Genomic DNA, 15,363 nt, shown 5'->3' on the forward strand with positions numbered 1-15,363 from the left:
TATTGTTTTGTTATGAAAGCTGTTCTGGCCTTAAGTAAAACAGATGCATTATTGTTACAGTCTGATACACATAGGCATCTTTGTGAATAATGACTAAGCCAGGGTGTATTATAGAGACTGAATGATTTATGTTTATATTATCCAAAGAAGAAAAACAAAGAGAGAAAACGATGATTGCGCCATGTTTTTATGAGTTTGCATGTAAAAAGTACAAAGTAAAGCCTTAAAAACTCCTTGATTCTCTTTGCGCTGGTCAGAGAGGGCACAGAATTCCCTGATTCCCAAAGGATGCTGGTAAAGAAAAGTTTGAAAAGAAATAAAATTTGCAGCAGGCTTTAATGTTTGATTGTCAAAGCAGAGGACAAAACAGCACAGGAGAGAGTAAGTTTGCTTCAACAGAATACAATGATGTAATGTGTCAGAAATACGTTTCTTAAATAAAGAGACGCAAAATGGGATGAGAGAGGTTCTGATTGTCTTCCTGTGAAATGAGTGAGAGGTTATGTGAAAGGCCAAGTCAGAGCCAAGCTGCTGAGAGCCTCTTCACTCACTCCTGCCTATGATCAGCCGGCAACAGAATGAGGTGGTTAGTCATACACATGCATGGGATTCACCAGATGCTCCTAAATGACTGAATGAATGCCCATATGCATAGAGACAGTTTGTGCCGACGTCAGTCTGACAGCTGCTCAGATGGATCTGCACTTTCCTGAGTGTATGACAAAATGCCATCATGAAACTATCACATTTTACGCAAATTTAGCACTAGGCTACAGCCTTAATTTGTCCAGTCACTGTTTTCTGCTCCTGTACTCATCTGGAAACACATGTATAGACAATACAGTACATCTGTTTCCACGAGGTAAGAACCAGATGTTGCATGGATGAATTTATATATGTTATAATACAGTAATAGTATGTATTTAATTAATGTAGCCTATATTCTTTTTCTTCTTTTTATGGGAAAACCCTGACATGAAGAGTGACACTGGATTTTCTACACAAAATTGTATTTTTATATTCCAACATGCAACCAATCTCCAGAGTAACTCAGAAAAAATAAATAATGAACAGTAGTAGGAAAACCCAACAACGATTTGTTTATATATAAGATATAATATGATATAAATTTATGTAGAAAAGAGTGTCAGACTTTTGCCATAAAAGGAAGAAAAAGAATATAGTCTACATTAATTAAATACATACTATTACTGTATTATAACACTTAGAAAATGCACCTAATTTAGTGATGATTTTGTGTGCAAATGCAGCTTCTGGGCATTTCAGGGGCCTTTTTAGATGTGCTTTAAATAAACGTTGAAAACTTCTTATATTTTGTAAGTACTTAGCACAAACATCTAAAACAACGGCGATTGGAAGTTTACTAAACTAACATCTGCAGAAAGGGGTTGTTGCGCTGTGGTTTGAACCATAAAGTCATTGAAATTGTTGTTATCCACAGCACATGAACGCAGCACCTCCCCTACTCCTCCACACACCTGAAGAAAAAAGGAGTACTGGTGTGGAGCTGGGTACCACGTGCCTCGCGCCACGCGGGTAGTACTGGCTTCGGATAGTATAGTGGTGCGCGAGCTACGCAGCCGCGGGTCCCGTTCGCCTCCACACACTGGTACACTGGTTTAGCGCGCGTCAAACCCGAGACATCGCGGAGCGACTGAACGAGGAGAAAAGAAGAGGAGAAAGATAGAGGGAGAGGAAGAACAGTGCTTTCCTCAACGAGTCTTCTTCGTGAAGGTAACAGGCTCAATAACTGTTTCTGTCTTTTATTTTTGAATTGTAAAGTTAAATGTCACAGACATTTTGTGCAGGGGAAAGGACTGCTTTGTGTGTTGGTTATTGTTACTCACGCCTCGGATGTTTTGCTTAAAGCCAGTTAGACTGAGCCTCGTGTCAATACTTCTATTGTAAAATAGACAGTTAACTTTGCTCTCATAATAAGCTTGGAAGCCTTTACTAAACTACATAAAGTCACTTTACCCATATTTCTATGTGGAGTTAAAGCTCATATTATTATGCTGCAGTTTATTTCATCAAAACTTGAAGAATGTCAGGGGAGACCAATTTCAGCTTGAGTCTACGTTTGCATATTTGGAGCCTATCTAATATATTTGCCTTTTCTTTGCCCTCTGACGCCCCTTCAACACTGCGCGTCCACTACAGTTAGACACGTCCGGAACTCAACTCGCTTCTGTTATTATAACGTTTTAAAACCGTGTCCATGGGGTCCGCTGTTCTTTTCAAGATGTAATTCTCTGCAGTTTGAAGAAAGAAAAAGTGGTGTGACACAACAACTCAGTTTTAGGGTGAGAGAAATAAAGAGAGAAGAAGAGCTGTTGAAAATGTTCCTCTGTGCAATTAAATAAGTTGTGATGCAAAACCTTCAATCGGAGATACGGAAGGCAACACTCGGAGAGGGTCTAAGACGGAGTTTAGACGGGTTAGCCTCAGCTACATTCATGTTTAACAACGCTGAATGGACTAAGCTTATTATTGACTGATTGTTCACTATGGCACCGTCCGTGACCGCTTCAGCACCGCGGACAGAGATTTGAGCTCGAGCCAAGGATTAAACGGCAGGAATAACACACAGCTGGCTCTCAATACACCACAGAGGATGGAGCCAACACACAGGCTCCGATGCACTGGATTCACAGTGGCATGTGTATTTAAAATTATCTGAAAACTAATGACAAAATGACGCAGATTACGCAGATGCCAGCGGAGGGTCAGTAGTCACCTACATTTATTAGATGATTCAGAATCATGAATTGATGCCTTTCTTCTTTTTTTTAATTTACTGCAACTCTATGGTAATAACAAAAACTGAAAGTAAACAAAACCTGAGGTTCAATCGCAATTTGGCTCCTGATTAACAAAAATATGGATAATGTTTGCAGCAGTAGACAGCCCACAGGTATAATCTACTTGGCTGACATCCACTCCTCTGTGTGCCAGCCAGACAAATACTGTTGTAGCACAAACTTACTCTGGGATGGTGTGTGGGCTGCAGGGGATTACGTTTCTGCAATTGCAGAAGAGAAATACTTTCCAGCCACTGTCCAATACAGGCTGCTCACACTCTCCGGATGAGAGCCTACTTGTTGCAGTGAGACAGACATTGATATAATAAATGATCCGTGTTATCCTGGACATGATAGTGTAGTAGTTCAGACTGAGAGTCAAAATGGAGAAGTACCTCTGGTGTAATATTTTGTTGTTGTTCAGTTTCAATTCAGAGAAACTTTTAAGGATTTAAATATGTTCAGAACAACAAGCTTTAGTCAGTTGACCTAAACCCTGCTGTTTTTTGTAGACATTGTTTTTGACTAATAACATCATTAAAATGCTGCAGGGTTAGGGTTGCTTTCAGCTCTATGCAGAATCTTACCATGTTGTCAGAAGATAAATTGCATCTCTGTAATGCAGATTTTCACACAGCTTCACTGGACAGTCATAAGAGATTCAAGGAGAGGATTCACAGACTGTGTTACAAAGGGCTTTACAGCTCATCCTTGTGTCCTGCCATAAAAGTCATACAGTCTCCCTCCATTTCTCCTCCACCCTCAGCAACACCACTGTTCACAGTTTACCGGTGTGTCACTCCTGCCAACAGGAGAAACATAGCTGCAGGTCACCATTGATAGAAATGTCTGATGCAAATTCCATATTGAGGAACCTGGACATGCTCAGTGTTCTCAATGTGCATTGGACAGTTATATACACTATGCATATACCATTGCACTAGCTTTAGGTCAGTTAGTGTTACGGCAATATCCAGGTATGACAAAAAGCTTGTTTGATATCACTTAATACTAATATTAGTTAAGGTTAGATAATACTTATCAGGTTTTTTGAGTAAAACTATAAATTCTTGTTTCATGTGTTGTTGTGAGGAGCATATTTATTCATTAAAAAGTTGTTGCCATGTTTAGTCAGGGGGTTAGATATCTAGGAGCATGGCATGGAAAAATGATTTTGTTTTCCTTTCTTAACCATTTAGTAACTTCACTTTCTATTCTTAGTGTGTATATGAACCATGCTGCACCATAAAACAAATTTGTTAAGCACAATAAATAGGCATTCCCTGTAGCGTCTGCCTACTCTCTTGGCTGCTCCTCATTGGTTTCAGTGATCACTCTAAGCAACATCCTGATGGGATATGTCCTCAAAAAGTAAACACAGTGCTCTTTAGTGATTGGTGATAGGTAATATATAGTACTGTGGCTTTACACAGACTCTGGTATTCACTGTTGAAGTCCTACAGCAGTTTTGTACAGTACATAACTATTAGAACATATATACCAATATAAAATTGCATGTTCTGTATCTCTGATGAATTCTTGTCTTTATTCTATGTGTGTTCGAGTACTTATATTACACCATGAACTGTGTCCTGCTTATCTTTTCCTCTATAATCTTCTATGATGTATGTGTCTCTCTGTCTTTGTCCTGTTTTCCTCCATATCCCTACTCCAGCATGTAAAATGCACTACCAGATAGGGAGCCTTGTTTTGGGACTCGCTTATCAGTTCATTCATGCTTGACTAATTCGGAGGCCTCTCTGTATAGTGTTGCCTGGCGACAGGGCCAAGTCAAGCACTTATAAATGGGAGATGGGTTCTCACAACGAACACGGGAAAAAGGATGTTAGTGCTATTGCTTTAGGTCACTGTATTTTTTGTGCCACAGTCAATGTGTGTCCACCCTTTTAGAGATCACCACTGTGCCATTCACTTGGGTTTTATGAGATTAAATAGACCTGTCCATCATCATTGTTACAAATATGTCTACATGAAAGGAAGTAGTTCAGGATAATTGTCCCCGATATACACTCTAAGTTTTGGTAAAGCAAATGGGTCTTTGAAGGGTCTTTTGGAGTCATTACTGTTACTTATTTATGATCATCAGGAGCCATTAAATGCAGAGAAGAAATTGACTGACAAGCTATCCATGCACTTTCTGGTCATGATACTGTATGAAGGAGTACGGAGGGGATGACATCTCAAAGCCAAAACCATTTGCTGAAAGACATAAGGGAACTGCCTTTGGAACAGCATGAAAGGCATGGGCTATATCCAGAGCTGCCCCATCCAATTAAGATGATCTGACATTACAGAAGAGAGATGTAATGCATTTTGCAGCCTGCTCTGGAGTCTTGAGGGTGAGGGAAGAGAAGGAAGAGAACACCTCCTACATTAGGTCAGCTGGTTCAGCTGCTTCTATGAAAACGTGTGGCAACATAAAAACAACCACTTGACTGATTTTGTAACCAGAATCCTGTGATTTTTTTATGTGGTGAGAAGGTGAGAATATGACACAAAGATTTCCACATCACTCTCTGTCTTGACAGCTTGCACCACCACCACCTGTCTCTGCTGTTCGCCAGATGATGCACTGTAAGTCATCTGGCCTGCAGCAGGGATTTAGCTTGAACTACTGTGTGCATTTTCTCATTTTTGGTAGGCATGCCTTCAAGGGAGCGCAGAGGCATCGCCAAAATTACCACTGAGAAATCATCCCTGCTTGGTGGCTCACCACTGGAAGCCCACCTAGCCAAGGATAATGGCTGATATACAAGAATAAGTGGAAAAGATGTTGTCTTCTGATATGACATTAATCCTATAGACACATTGTCAGAGTATGAGCAAAAAAAAAACAAGGTTAGGCTTCTATGTGCATTTTGAAAAAGTCATTTAAAATAAGTAACATACCATAGTGACTCTTGATAACTAATCAGTTAATCTTACTCTAGGTGCTATTGTTAACTATACAAACATCATAAATTAGGATAGATTACACATACCTTTTCCATGTGCACCACATTATCCAGTTGACAACTAAAAATATTTATCATGCATTGTCCAGGTCACTATATTTTTCAAAGGATTTTACTTCTCCTAAAACAGACAAAATTAAACACTAGCATAGTGTTAACAAGATTAATGATGAAGTAGGACTTTCAGATTTGTTTGACAGGATTTTAGGCTTGTGCAGGCTTAGGAAAAAATGTCTTTGTTATAATGGTCTTCCTTAGAGGAAGTAACTATTGAATATAGGGGTAGGTAGCAACTGAATAAGATGTTAAAGTCGCATTTGGATTCCTGATGCCTTTTGTAATTCTTTGTAATACTATTATGACCTGTTACATTCTCTTTAATACTCATGATGCAGAGAAGACAAAAGAAAGTGGCTGAAGACATTTTGTGGGTCAGTGAAATGGGCTCTTTGTGTGTTATGGCAATACAACTGTCACTTCACCGGCATTTGTGGGTCTGAGCGAGAGAGTACACATGATGTGCGTATGAATCTGTGCACTGATACTGTAGGCATGTGTGGTGTTTTCCCTTTATTACGTCTGTGGCAACTGTACAGGCAGATTCTCGTCAAGCCGATGATGGGGGCTGCCAGCTTTGTCCAGCTGTGTCCGTGGCTTGATGACATATCTCCTCTCTCGTGCATTGGAACCGCTATTGTCCTCAGGCTCGTCCAATCAGCCCCCGTCACATCAACCAACAGCAACTAACTCCCACAGTATTAGTTGCCTGTCCACATCAGAGGCAACAGAGGGACTGCACTCACAGCCATGCTCTTACAGCCACAGTAACTGGGTCAATAAGCACACCAAAAGAGATCCATGCTCTGATGCTGACAAACCCTCGACAGAGATGATGAAATACACTATTTCAAATCATGCTATTAGTAGTTTTTCAGTGAAATTCAGTGCTTTTGACCACAGTCATGGGCTATATTGAGCTAATTCAGCTCCAATACAACTTTAAAGAAGCCCTGCTTTAGTGAACAATATTTATTTTTAAAGTATTTGCAGATGTCCTTCTATCTAGAAATCATCTGATTCTTCTTGAATCAGACAGAGGTGAGGAAAAAAATTCTCACTTGATCATCACATCTACCAAAATAAATATGCATTTGTGATATTTCCATATTTACAAGTTTTAAACATCAGTGAAAAAGAAAGATGGTCACCATCACCATTGCTGTGTTATACAGGAAAAGAAAGTATTAATTATATTTTAGCAGTCTTAATATAATCTACTGACCAATCACAGACCAGTGATGGTTTGACTTGTTTCAACATCATATTCTACAACAATTATTCTTTGCCTTGTCTTTGCTTTACCAATTGTTTCTGGAAAATGTGACATTTTTGCCAGTGAGCTGTTGAAATTAGGGTTGACAGGAGGTTGGGAGCATATTAACAAAGAAGACAGAAGAGGAATGCCCTACTTTTGGTGATGACGTGCCCTTTACTCTGGCAGTCGTCTGCATCTGCCTTACTTGATGCCAGCGTGGCCTCTGGACCCCCTAGTGGCATTATTCGGTGCCACATTAATGGTTGAAAATGTAAACAATCTTTTGTTACTTTTAGTTAAATCCCCTTTTTATATTGTGTATGTTACAAGTCTTCTGTGAACTAGTGTAGCAGCCTTGTAAAATGTAGTTTCTGAAACAACTGCAAAGCATCTGCTGAATGTATCAGCACAGGCAGGAGTGGACTCTAATCACAGATTCTAACAGGTTTCTAAAGGAAAAACTGATGTTTATGCATGAGAGAGTGTATTCTATGTATCCCTTTGCAGGCTGGGAAGGACAATAAGGCTTTTTGTTGGTCCCTCATGGCTTTGAACATTTAATGAGAAACATTTTTCAATAAAAAATAAAAGCGATTTCCTCAACTGAGATTGGTCACCATTTATAATCCTTTAGAGACCAAAACAATGATCAGAATTATTAGTAAACATGAAAGATTGAATGTGGTGGTCCGGTGGCTTTGTGGAATGTAAAACCTCATTTTCATGTCATAGATATCATTTTCCCCTCCATTGTGCTCCCTGTCTTATTACCAAGATGAGGCAAGTCAAATGTAGCCAAATCTAAGTTCAAGCCCGTGGTCCGATATTAAAACCTTTGAACCACAACTTTCTTTCCATAAAATGGTTGCAACTTCATTTCTAACAGATTGCAGATGACAGTTCTTCTGAAGTTAAGGGCTACAGTTAATCCGAGGTAATTCTTTAGTCAACAGTGGCCAGCTTCATCATCTTTGGTAACCAATGGGCCTTTTCCCTAAATTGACATTTTGACATATTATAATGCTAATGATCATTCCATTCTATTCCACTCTGTTCCATTCCAGCCAGCCTACACAAATGTAGGTCCCTGGATATGGGACCCCTAAATAGGGCACAATTATTGTTATTTATTACAAATTACTTTCTCTATACAGAAACTGCTAGAAGACCTTTTAGGAAGACTTCCTCCAACACACGAGCAAACGATACTGCATATAAATGAATGAACTATTCACCACTGAAATTAATAAGACTTTGGACAACAGTATAAAATGGCTACAAAAAACAACTCCCATCTTTCAACAGTAGAGAGTTTGTCAGTAAAAAATGTGTCTTCACATTTAGTGTAAAGCAGTTGTTGCTGTGGGTCAAACCTTTCAATGGGTTGGATGTGCAGTGACTATGACCACAGCATCCAGCACAATAACTTTTTTTGTGACAGTGGACTTTACCCTTGTTCTTGTGTGAGGCAGTTTTGGGGTTGTCTGTTTAAATGTTTAGCTTCTGTTTGGTCTTGCATCACTTCTGCCTCTAACTTTAATTTGTGTCCATTGAAAATTTAGGGGATTATTTTTGAGTTGTTTATTACCCACTATATGTCCCTTGATCTGTGAGCACTGTGGGCCATGGACAAATAAGCACAGAGGTACTGTATATTATACAATAGGCTCTATACAATACACATATTTAATTTGCTCATGTAGAGGTCTCATTGTGCTAATGTTAATCTGTCCACAGCCTAATGGAGCTGGTGAGGGATTCGTTGAATACACTATTGCTGGCACAGGGAAACATTCTGCTAACTGCCATTATGTGTGTGCTGGAAGTTTGAGTTTCATCCAAACTGCACATCTAGCTATTTTTCGAAGTAGTTTGATGGTGCTAAAAAATATAAAATTCAAATGTAGACTTCTGACCTAATCACTCAAAGCTAAAATCCCAGTTGATAGTAACTCAGCACTACATTTCAAAAAGTTATAATCTTCATTGTAAAGCTTTTGTTGTGACGCAGCTATAGTATCATTTGGCAGCTCTGTGTTGCTGTTGTGTGTTGTGCTCACAATAGACAGACAGGGAGAATCTGGTAAATTTGGATATGTGCATCACTTTCAATTTATCAGGCATTAGACTGTCTTGATCCTTCCTGCTCTTGATCTGAATAGTTGAGACGTGTGAATAGCGTGAATAATACCATGGTACTTGTGGGTGGTATTTGTCTGGTCTTTAAGACTGGTATCTGTATGTTACAGCGAAACATGTCTAGCATATGTATGTAACAAAAACACATGCAATGATTTTATTGTCAAATTTTAGATTCAGGTTCAAATACTGTAGTATTACACAAATATTAATGTGATCACTGTGGCTATTTTAAGCATCCTCCCTACTCTTTCTTTACAATATCCTTGTCTATTTTTGTAGGTGCTAGAGAGGTACAACCAACCTAAATAGCTCCTTTATTTCTCATACAGTAATGATATTCTATTTGTGGAAACCCTCATGTAGGTGCAATCAGGACTTCAACATGTGCTTTTTGCGCTGTGTGACTAAAAACAGCTGGTTGAGCGTAATAACACAAAAAGGTCTACTGAGTGGAAAGTTGTTGCTTGATGCTAAATGACTAAAATTAGAGCCCTTACATGGACATTGTAAATGAATGGCCACTGATTGCACCATGGTCAAGAATAGCTGAGGTTTAATGATAGTCCTCTCTCATTAGTTTGGTCCCTTGTGCTTTAGTGAACTCTGATTGCCATATGCATGCAGCCACTTCCAATCACCATCTGACCTGTGGTTCATAGTTCGAAGGCAGGGAGGGAGAGACACTTATAGCTGTCCTTGTGTTTCTTGTGTAAGAAAAAAAATAGTCAAGACTGGAGTTTGTGTGTTTTTCTGAACACTGTTTTCTTTGTTTAAAATTTTAATAGCCACAGTTGTAGTCATAAATCTTTCACATTCTGGATCAAGGCAATTGTCATACTTGCGTATGTTAGAAATGTCATTTCAAATTAGAAGATGTAGGAGGTCAAATATGCCTTGGTCTATTATTTTCAGGGCATCTAAATAAGATGAGTAATAACAACTCCAAGCATGCATGCGTGTGCATGTATGTATGGGTGAGAACATGCAAGATTAACTTATTCATATCTTCGCATGTAAAGCAAGAATTATTTAAATTCTCTTTAAAAAGATACATTTTAATTTCAACTTCTAAAACATGGGTTTTTACTTAACTGGGACGATACAAATAAACACTTTTACATATGAGGAAGAGAAATGGATAAAAACAGAATAGACTGAATGCATGTGTACAGCGTACAAATCTTTTAAGTGCGAGCTGCACTTGCAACAATAGTCTTCTACGATTTATTACCCTTTGTAAGAATGAAGTAGGGCAACTGGTTCATGCCCATTAGAGGGATGAGGTTGGAGCATGTGGTTATAAATTATCTTACACAAGGAAAGCTATGGGATATATACATTGAACACCATATAACCATATGGACAAAATTAGTTGTTGAATTTGTCTTGTTTTCTATGATATGTCCTTGTTTTTCTAATGAACTGTATACATGTGTATATGTATATGTCATAGTATAGTAAGGCATGTAGATATAACCTATCAGCTACAACTAAATGAGGTGTGGGAAATTTAAAAACGTTTAATGCCAGTGTCTCCTCTGCTGAAAGCATGCAGAAATTTGTTGAAACATTAGTTGCTGCATCTTCTTAAAAGCTTTATTTAAAACCATGAGCTCCACACCAGATCCCTTCTACATCTGACTCCTCTGTCTGTTGAGACAACGGTTGTGCACTGCAAGCTGGCTGATGTGTGGAGATTTCCCTACTCTGTTCTACTGAGGCTTTACATCTAGTCGTGGTACAAGAAGTTGATCCACGGAGAGAGAGAGAGAAAAAAAATCTGCCGCAAAAGTTCAAAATCCTTTCACATATTCACTCCCATCTTTCCAGTCTCCCAGTGGGTGCTCAATGTGGCAGCACACTGAGAACTCATTATGTAAAATCAATTCCTTTCAACATGTATCCCATGCCAAGCTCCCCAGCGCTCCAGCTTCCGGCAAATGTGGGCATCAGCTACCATACGAACAGATCCATTGTTTTGTGTGACGAGTGCACACATTCATATGCTGACACATACTGCATACCATCTGCAATGTCGCTTCCGCATCACTTGATGTAAGGAGAAAGAGGAAGTGGATTTATATCAGATATTAGGAGTTGTGCTTGGTTTTGTTTTATAATTCTCTTTTTAACATTATTAGTGGATTGAGTTATATTTCGGTTCTTTTTGCTGGAGGCATTGTGATAGAACACTTTACGTAGTGCTTTTCTTTTTCCACACATGCCCCACTAAGCCCTCAGCCCTGCACAATGTGGTGATTTAGATTCTAATGGAGGAGAGGGAATCTTTCCCAGATTTCTTTCTCAGCTGAAAGGAAGTAAGTCCTCTGTTATGCTACAGTATATGCTATCACATTCCCATTTATTACTTTCCATTCAATTCCAAATCATTTCCATTGTCAGTAATGAACTCGAATTAAGATGAATCAGTCCTCAGAACATCACCCAGATTTTCCCACTACCCAGCAAACCACAGATGCACTTTCCATCTATTTCCTCCTTGCTTGCCCCAGGGACAGTTTGATCTTCTCTCAGGTGGGCTTTCATGATTTCTTTCTGATGAAATTGGTGAAGATGTTTTTCTTTTTTTCCCTCCATCTTCCCAGCACCTCTTTCTGCCAGCGGCGCCCCCCTGCTGTTGAGGCTGTGGTATGAGCCTATGTGGCAGGAAGGCGCTGACGTTGCTGAGCAGCGTGTTCGCTGTCTGCGGCCTGGGCCTGTTAGGGATTGCTGTAAGCACCGACTACTGGCTCTACCTGGAGGAGGGCGTCATCCTTCCCCTCAACCAGAGCACCGAGATACGCATGTCCCTTCACTCTGGTCTTTGGAGGGTCTGCTTCTTGGCTGGTGAGTTGGCATGAAGTCTGAAATACACAGATGACATAACCCAAATCCTGTATGTTAATGTCACCAATGCAAGGTGAAGTAGATGTTTTATTTTAGGCAGGATTTTGATGCCATCTGTCAAACAATTTGTGTTCTATACCGATATTCAGGAAAATTGGTGAACTATTAGTGAATTTAGCAACACCTCAATCCTTCTAAAGATTATGGGACAATGGGAAGATATTAAATTGTACATACAGTATAGATGTGTGCAAAGAGGTTCAATGTTTCTGACCAGCACAGTGTTGTTTGAGTGTGCTCTGTCTTACACAAATCTTTGGTGAATCAGGGCCTCAATGTCTAGTTTTCAATATAATGTTTATTGCATATGCACAGTTATCTTTGTCTCTTTCCTCTTTACTTCCTCCTCTTTAACCACTAGACTGCTGCAAATATAGAAGACTACTCTTGAGCATGAATTTTTTTTACTTTGCTTTCACCTCTTTGCGGCAGTTGGACCACTACCTCTTCTTTTGTATGTCCAACTGTACTTCAGCTCTATGCAGCACTGCTGGAAGTATGGAGGTAGATTGTTTCAATATTATTTTTGTTAACAGATTGACAATCTGTGCGTAAATGTGTAATCTGTAAATATAAAACAACTTCCACAAATATGAAAAATAAATGTTCAAATTCAAAAAATATTCTTGCAAATATAAAACAGATTTGCAAATGAAAAAGTTATTGTGAATACATTCAGTTAATTTAAAAATAAATGAAAAGCATTTGTGTCTTCTTGCTTACTATACGCACTTTTAATGCCTTACATTACTTTGACTTTCTTTTGTGTTACATTACTATGACATTCTAGTGGGGTGATGTGATAGTACAGTCATTAGCTCTTTTGCACACAAAGTTAATTAGCAACTCTAATTTCTTACTATACTGACTTTTAATGCCTTACTATCACATTTTTATGCCTCACTATACTATGACTTTCTTTTGCCTTTTACATTGATATGACATTGTAATGGAGTGGTGTGGTAGTATACAGGTTAGCACTTTTGGCCCCCACAGAAAAGTTGTGGGTTGAATCCCTTAGCCTGTGGCCTTTCTGTATGGAGTTTGAATTTTCTCCCTTTGCCTGCAAACCAAAGGCATGCACATAAGGTTAATTAACAAATCTAATTTCTTACTATTCTTACTTTAAATGTCTTACTATACTATGACTTCTTATGCCTGACTATACTACTATATTTCTATGCCTTACATTACTATGATATTGTAATGGTGTGGTGGGGTGGTACAGTGGTTAACACTGTTGCCCCTCAGTGTTTGGGGATTGTGGGTTCAGATCTGCCTGGGGCCTTTCTTTCAGTTTGGATTTTATCCCTGTGCCTGCAATCCAAAGACGTGCACATAAGGTTCTTTAGCGACCCAAATTTCTTACTATACTCACTTTTTTATGCCTTACTATAGTATGACATTTTTATAACGTTTTTATGCATTACTATATACTATGTTTTTGTTATGCCTTACTATACTTTGTTGTTGTTATGCCCTACTATACTATGACTTTGTTATTGGATGTTGTGGTAGTACAGTGGTTACCCCTCACAGAGAAGGGTCTGGTTGTGAAGGTTATGACATTTTTATGACGTTTTTATTTCTTACTATACTATGGCATTTTTATGACAGTTTTATGCCTTATTATACTATGACGTTTTTATTATGTTTTAATGCATTATTATACTATGGCATTTTTTTTGACAGTTTTATGCCTTATTAAACTATGACATTTTTATTATGTTTTAATGCCTTACTATACTATGGTGTTTTTATGATGTTTTTATGCCTTACTATATTATGATGTTTTTATACCTTATTATACTATGTTGTTGTTATGCCTTACTATAATATGACATGTAATTGGTAGTTATGGTATTACAGTGATTTGCACTGTTACCCCTCACAGAGAGGGTTTGAATCCCGAGCCTGGGGCCTTTCTGTGTGTAGTTTGGATTTTCTGCCTTTGCCTGCAATCCAAAGCCATGCACACAAGGTTAATTAGCAACTCTAATTTCTTACGATACTGACTTTTAATGTCTTGCTATAACATTTTTATGCCTCTCTATACCATGACGTTTTGATGACTTAATATACTATGACATTTTGATGCCTTAGTATCCTGACGTCTATATGACGTTTTTTTATGTCTTGCTATACTATGACGTTTTTATGATATTTTTATGCCTTACTTTACTATGACAATTATGCCTTACTATACTATGACGTTTTGATACCTTACTATACTATGACGTTTTGATGCCTTAATATACTATGACGTTTTTACATTATGTATGCCTTAGTATCCTATGACGTCTATATGACATTTTTTATGCCTTACTATACTATTACGTTTTTAATGCCTTATATTACTATGACATTTGTATGTGGTAATATACTATGACATTTTTATGCTTTACTATACTATGACGTTTTGATGCCTTAATATACTATGAGGTTTTTACGTTACTTATGCCCGTCTATCCTATGACGTCTATATGACGTTTTTTATGCCTTACTATACAATGACGTTTTTATGACGTTTTTATGCCTTGCTATACTATGACTTTTTTATGCCTTACTATACGATGACGTTTTTATGATGTTCGTATCCCTTACTATACTATGACGTTTTTACGTTATTTATGCCTTTCTATCCTATGACGTCTATATGACGTTTTTTATGCCTTACTATACAGTGACGTTTTTATGACTTTTTTATGCCTTACTTTACTATTGCGTTTTTATGCCTCACTATGCTCTGACATATTATGCCTTAATATGCTATTATATTTTTTTATGTCGTAATATAATATGACGTTTTTATACCTTACTATACTATGACAATTTTTTATGTCCTAATATAATATGACGTTTTTTATGCCTTACTATACTATGACGTTTTTATGATGTTTTTATGCCTTACTATACTATGGCATTTTTTATGATATTTTTATGGCTTACTTACCATGACGTTTTTATGCCTTACTATACTATGACATTTTTAATGTCATAATATAATATGACATTTTTTATGCCTTACTATACTTTGATGTTTTTATGATATTTGTATGCCTTACTATGCTATGACATTTTTATGCCTTACTTCATACTATTACATTTTTTTATGTTGAAAAATAATATGACGTTTTTTGAATATTTTTATGCCTTACTATACTATGACATTTTTTATGACTTTTTTATGCATTACTACAAT

The 15,363-nt window shown here is 37.9% G+C and overlaps 1 protein-coding gene across 1 annotated transcript in view; it reads left to right on the forward strand.

Moving 5' to 3' along the window:
- Positions 1–1,545: 1,545 nt before the first annotated feature.
- Positions 1,546–15,363, forward strand: part of LOC111659673 (voltage-dependent calcium channel gamma-5 subunit) — a 33,038-nt gene continuing 19,220 nt past the window's right edge. The window contains exons 1-2 of the mRNA XM_023412670.2: positions 1,546–1,755; positions 11,861–12,101. Of these exons, the coding sequence (XP_023268438.1) occupies positions 11,906–12,101 (196 nt within the window). The 5' untranslated portion in view covers positions 1,546–1,755; positions 11,861–11,905. The remainder of the gene's footprint in view (positions 1,756–11,860; positions 12,102–15,363) is intronic.

This window comes from Seriola lalandi, unplaced genomic scaffold (assembly GCF_002814215.2).
Source record: "Seriola lalandi dorsalis isolate HSWRI2012SDOR001 ecotype SW California unplaced genomic scaffold, Sedor1 jcf7180002054486, whole genome shotgun sequence".
NCBI classification, from domain to species: domain Eukaryota; kingdom Metazoa; phylum Chordata; class Actinopteri; order Carangiformes; family Carangidae; genus Seriola; species Seriola lalandi.